General features: G+C 42.4%; 1 protein-coding gene across 1 annotated transcript; it reads right to left on the reverse strand.

The window, feature by feature from the left end:
- Positions 1-384: 384 nt before the first annotated feature.
- Positions 385-2,182, reverse strand: LOC142399925 (growth arrest and DNA damage-inducible protein GADD45 beta-like). The gene is made up of 4 exons (XM_075484486.1): positions 1,949-2,182; positions 1,719-1,820; positions 1,392-1,614; positions 385-1,019 (listed from the first exon to the last, which is right to left on the reverse strand). Exons 1-4 carry the CDS (start codon positions 1,990-1,992, stop codon positions 906-908), a joined length of 483 nt encoding a protein of 160 aa, XP_075340601.1. The 5' UTR covers positions 1,993-2,182; the 3' UTR covers positions 385-905.
- Positions 2,183-6,347: the final 4,165 nt, after the last annotated feature.

The following is a 6,347-nucleotide window of genomic DNA, read 5'->3' on the forward strand; positions in this document are numbered from 1 at the left end:
AACATCATTGGCCAATGTGTCCAACCTGTCCACCCCGTATCATATCAAGCTAACGTTAGCTAACTACCGACTAGGCTAACAGGATAATATTAGCTAATATGACGAGCACTTACTGGTCAGAATGGATCTTCAAATGACGAACAAAGTTGGAAGTTATGCTAGATGCTTAACACTCAAGTCATCGTGTCTCAAGTCAAGTGCCGAGTCTTTACCTTCCAAGTCCGAGTCGAGTCTCAAGTCTTTTATTTTTTGTCAAGTCAAGTCACAAGTCATCAAAACAGCGACTCGAGTCCCCATCTCTGGTTGTAGGTCCCCACAAAGATACGAAAACAACAACACACACACACACACACACACATGGATGAAACACTCAGGAATCTGAAATTTCTGTCAATAATTTATTCAGATAAAGTCAACATGTAGATTCTCTTCTCGCTAATATATTAATCTTCTCACTTAAATAAGCAGACATGGCGTCAGTGTGTAGCAGAAAACAGGCTTAATGATTGTCCAAAACTGAAGTTCACGTGCGCGCGTGCGCAGGTGAGCAGGAACACCTGCGGCTCAGTCCAGGAGCTCCACGTGCGAGCTCCTTCATTCATTCATTCATCAGTTCAGTGAGTGACATTCAGCTGCCGTCACTAAGGGGAAAAACGTCTCCCAGCTCCGCAGCTCCGCGACCCGCCGCCTCCAGCCGGGTCCGGTCCGGCCGTCAGAACCGGGATCTGGACCGGATCAGTCATCCATCCATCGGGCCTGGGCGCGCACCTTCTCTCAAACACCGTTACTCCTCCTCCTCCTCCTCCTCTTCCTCTTCGGGAGGAGGAGGGACTCGGCTGTTCGGGGTTCTTTGAACTCTTTCTCACCGCTCCTCAGCGGTCTGGCTCGGTTCGGTCCGGTTCCGCTCAGCGGTCCTGCAGCTCCAGGCAGGGAACCCACTGGTTCCTGCAGCGGCTCTCCTCGCAGAAGTTGCTGACGTCCTGCAGGGCCTGGCACTGCAGCGGCTGCACGGGGGGGTTCTGCAGGGCACAGCGGGGGCGTTCATGAGTCAAACTATTTACGTTTCAGCTCGTTTTAATCATGCAAATCAGTCCCAAAGAACAGGAAAAACATTTAATAAATATCATTATCTTATGTAAAGCACTTTGAATTGTGTTTATAAACAAATAAATTTGATTTGATAAAAAAAATTCATGCACCGGGAGGGTTCATGAGTCCATTTATTTACGTTTCGGCGCATTTTAATCATGCAAATCCGTCCCAAACATCAGGAAAAACATCATAAATATCATTATTTTATGTAAAGCACTTTGAATTGTGCTTATAAACAAATAAATTTGATTTGATAATAAAGAAATGCATGCAGCCGGAGGGAGGGAGGGCGGACTTACAGTGACCAGGATGCAGTGCAGGTCCCGGGGCTCGTTCCCGTTGCTGTCCTCGGTGTCCTCCCCGAGCAGCTGAGCCAGCCGCCTCATGCCGGACACCCGCAGGATGTTGATGTCGTTGTCGCAGCAGAAAGCCTGAAGCAGCGTGAAGTGGATCTGCAGCGCGATGTCATCCTCGTCCTCCTCATCCGTGGCGAGGACGCACAGGACCACGCTGTCCGGATCTCTGCAAGAGGAGGACAGACCCGGTGAGCCTCAGCCCGCATCGCACTCAACAGCTGCAGCTACAGCTCAAACTGCTTTTCTGGGTAAAATAGAACCCATACTTACACATTCATGAGTTTGGCGGACTCGTAGACTCCAACCGTGAGGCAGTCCTGCCGCTGAGCCGCGACCAGCAGCTCCTCCAGAGCCTGACTCACCGTCTCCATCCTGCAGGGACACGGAGGCGGTTAGAAACGGGACCGAAACCGGCGCAGGGAGCGCGCAAAAGCGGCTCCAAACATGACAACACCAGCTTTTTTTTTTTACAAACACGCACAACTGGAACAGACACTTACTTTATGTCGGTGCTGTTCGATCCAACAACCTCTTCCAGGGTCATGCTGAAGTCGGTAAAATAATCCACAAGATCCAGGATAAGAACAAATATCCGGCGGCTGGTCCCGGTGAAAGGCAGAAATAAAGTCCCAAAGAGAAGTAATCCAGTTCTGTGTTAAAGTCCTTTCAGTGTCCGCGGAGCTCTGAGTTATTCCCGTCTGTGCGTGAGATGCTTTCTGCCTCTCAGAGCCGAAACTCTTCCGCTTTATACCCGCGTCTGCGGGGGGAGTCGCCGCGCACAGCCGCGCGCTCCCCGATTGGCCCGACGCTATCAAAGGCTTCTCCGTCCCGTGCGCCCATTGGCTGAGCGCGCGGCAGATACTGGTGATCCCACGTGGGTGGTTTCGGAGAATCCCCCGCTCGCTCCCTCCTCTTCCTCCTCTTCCTCCCCGGCCTCCGCGCACTCTCCCCCGGTTGTTTGCTGGGAGTTTTTCTTCTTTCTGAGCGCAGGAATTTCCAGACTTTCCTCCTCCCTGCTGGCACAAAACCGTCCCCGCTGCAGAGCTCTACCAAAGCTGCGCTCATTCCGCGCGCGAACGTGCACGAACAACCCCAATACGGACAGTAAAAAGTCACCCACACTCTGCACAGAAACTCAGAGGGGAAGCTGGAGCTGGTGACCGGCCCCGTGGCAGCGCACGCTCTGGGTTGTGTAACCGCGGGTTGTGCAAGACGGGGGTTAAATATATGGAAAATTCTCATGAACACGAGGACTTCAGATGATGCTTTTGTTTCTTTTTCATTTCATTTTATTTCACAAACGCTTTCTGGAAGCTTTCTGCTCCTGAAACATCCAACGCGTCAGAGGATCCGCGCCTGCAGCCGCGCGCGGCGCCCAGGACGCAGGCGGCGCCCAGGACGCGGCGGCGCTTCACAGAATGAATAAAAGTCTAAATAAAAGTCATTTTCGGCTCTTTGCATTGATGCATTTTTTGTTTTTTTGTTTGAAGAGCTGCTTCTGTCGCGCACGCATGCATGCCTGCACGCACGGACCCCTGCGGGCTCCCGAGGCCTGCAGAATTAACAGGTCTCAGAGTCCCTCCAGCGGCGCCGCGGTGCCGCTGCAGCCTGAAACCATACAGGACATGTCTCTGCAGAACCGGTTTCACACAGAGGAGGCGGCGGGGAGAGAGGGGGGGGAGTCCCGCAGACCTGATTCTGTGAAAGGCCTTTAGGGCTTGCATGATTCTGGGGGTTTTTAGAGGAGTTTCGTGCTTATTTTGAGGCTGTTTGTTGCTCCAGGTACCTGGGAGACTCTGATGCTCCCCTGAATGTGACTCCTGAAATGAAACTGCAGGTTTATTAAGAATTACTTATCAAAGACGTCAGTTTTTCACCCTCTGGAGGCTTTCTGGAGACAAATCACTCGATTATTATCATTATTATACATCATGAGGGCTGAAAAAAAGAGTCAAATTAAAGGTTGATAAACCATGGGGTCAGGCTTCTGTCCTTTATGGAGACGTTTAATTAACATTTAAAGCATGAAATGAAGAATTTAGAATCCTTTGACTCCTTTAAATGACTGAAGGTTTGAAGTTTACTTAAAAAGGGTCCAAAAACTCCTGAAAATGCAAGATTAATCTTCTTTTATTGGGCTGTTTAATGCAAAACTAACATTCAGCTTATGGGATTTTCTCTGTTTGACTTTGATATTGAAGTGTAAAAAGAACAAAAAATAAGCATAAAAACAGAAGTTTGTATCAGGGTTTGCATCTTTACTGTTAATAGGAAAGTATTTCACACTTTTACACATGAAATTACAGATTTAAGTTGGTTGAAGCCAGAGAAAAAGGTCCTCTGGCTGATAAACGACGAGTCACCGTGAGCCATCAGCTCATCTGAAGATGCAGAAGTGTGTCTTCAGAGTGCATTTCATCAGCATGTGATGTTAATATGAACATGTGAGAGGGGAAGTTTGGAGCCACAGCTGCAAACGAAGGGAGCAAATAAACCTTTTTTTCCTTATTTAAAGTTTTGGGCTCAAACAACACAAAGAAAGTTTCACTTTAAATCCGTTTCCTGCTTGGAAATGAGCATTAAACAGGGAATATTCTGGTTTAAAGAGTCCTCTCATCATGGAGAAAGTAAGAGTTTCTGCAGCTGGACTGAAGGTTCAGCGGTGTGACTGCGCCACCTGCTGGCAGCTTCTCAGAGGAAGAAATCTCAGATAAAGTCAGGGAAGGAGGAAAATGTCTCTTCTTTTCTTTAAAAAGAATAAAAACATTTATTCAATTACTTAAATATGTCCATAAAATGAACTTAATGTAACTTTTTGAATAAAAACACACACAAAAAAGCAAAATAATGAAGATTTGTTGAGTTTACTGGATCATTGATGTGTTGTTTACTCCCAAAAACACTAAAACAGCCACCAGAATGTTGCTGTTTGACATTTTTCAGACATTAAATACTCAAAAGGCTCAAAACTCGCCCATCTAAGCTCAGTTTACTGTGTTTTCATTCATTTAGTCATGTGATCAGGTATGATTTGTGTGTCTCTGGTGAACTTTTCCCAAATTTTTCACCTGTTTTCTTTGTCTTCATCTTCTTGCTCCGTGTCCTTTGAGGCTGTTTCATTGATTAAACTTCCATCAGTTTTCACTTTATCTTGTATTTAATTCATGTAAATCAGCTCAAACAGAAACTATTTTAGATATCACAACATTTTGTCTATTTATTTAGCTTCTACTTAACAAGGAAAATCACTTTCTAAAGGTCCAGAATATTCTTTATAAGGCAAGGCAAGTGTATTTGTACGGCACAATCCAACAACAAGGCGATTCAAAGTGCTTTACAGAGACATTAAAACAGTAGAAATAATAAGCATGATTTAAATTTTAAACAAAAAAGAAAGAAATAAGAACAATAGATCAAATCAGATCAAATCAGGAGTTAAAATGTGATCAAGTTTGGAAACTTAAGTTTCAAATTTGGAGCTTTATTCAAATGCAGCTGAAAATATGTGTATGAGAGTGTTGCAGCAGCGGTTAAATTAAATATGTGATAATCTGGGGAAATATTAGCAATCATTAACATGAAAACTAATAATAAAATTAATTTAATCTCATGAATGCGTCATTTGAACAACAAACTTACCCAAAAACAGCTAAAAAATGATCATTTTAGGGGGAAATCTTCATTATTTTGCTTTGTTTTGTGTGTTTTTATTCAACTAAATGAAAATGTGACTGGATATATTGATAATTTGATTGATTCGGTCACATGACGGCCTGATGTTGGCTGTGATTTAATTAATGCTGGAAGCATTTTTCACATTAAAACACAAACTGATGTTAAAAGTTGATAAATTAGAATCAATCAGAAACCAAACTTCAGGATTTAAAGGCTAATTAAGTGAGTGAGTTTTGATCTGCAGCTAATGGGGCTCATTAACAGCCAATCACAGCTATTGTTACAGACAGAAACTGATCACATGACACTGAAGCTTTGATGATGAAATCAATCATTGATCCCAGTCGTAATGACTCCAGATCACATGACCAAACTGATGAAGTATCAACGGTTTCACTGATTATTGATCATCGCAGCTCAATTAGTCTGAAACAAAGAAAGTTTCAGGAGTTTGATTCAATAATCACACGATGAGTCAATTATAAAGTTGGTCTTCTTTATCTTTTTAAGCTATAAAATCAAATTCTGCTGTTAAAGAATCAAATATTAAGGAACTTTTAGGATTTAAAGTTAAACGCTGACAGATTTTCTAATTATTTATGGATGAAAACTGAATTAAAGATTTAACTTTAACGGTAAAGTGACGATTCAAGTCAGAAATGAAAGGTTTACATAACATTTTCAGACATTAAAAATGAAGTTAAAGAGGTTCTGATAGCAAAAACATTATAAAAGTATCAAAAATAAACTCTAGATTCAAGTTTAATGAGGCAATCATGAAAAATCCAAAAGTCTGAAGGGATTTTATGGTTAAAATGAAAGTAATAGACGTTTTTCACGTTTAATCATATTTCAAACGTTTAATAGAACAAAACTACCAAAGATGAAAAGTTCCAGGTTATTTTTCATTATAAAACTGCAAATAACTGGAGTCAACTGGAGTTTTCAGGTGTAAAAAGAACCAATAGTGTATGAAACAAACATTTAAGGGCTTTCCAATATAGTTTTAATAGTTTAAATTATACTTAAGTGGACTTTTAATGTTTTTAAGGCCTGAAACTATAACGTAGTCAAATGATCAGGAACATAAAAGTTTGAATAAAAGAAATAAACTTTAAAAATAAGAATTAAAACTGTAACATAATAAATTTAGATCTAAAATAAAAGTTGAATGGGTTCATTTTAGGGTAAATAAAAGTGTATTTTATGATAAAATGTGCAAAA

Source organism: Odontesthes bonariensis, chromosome 15 (assembly GCF_027942865.1).
Source record: "Odontesthes bonariensis isolate fOdoBon6 chromosome 15, fOdoBon6.hap1, whole genome shotgun sequence".
In the NCBI taxonomy this organism is placed as follows: Eukaryota; Metazoa; Chordata; class Actinopteri; order Atheriniformes; family Atherinopsidae; genus Odontesthes; species Odontesthes bonariensis.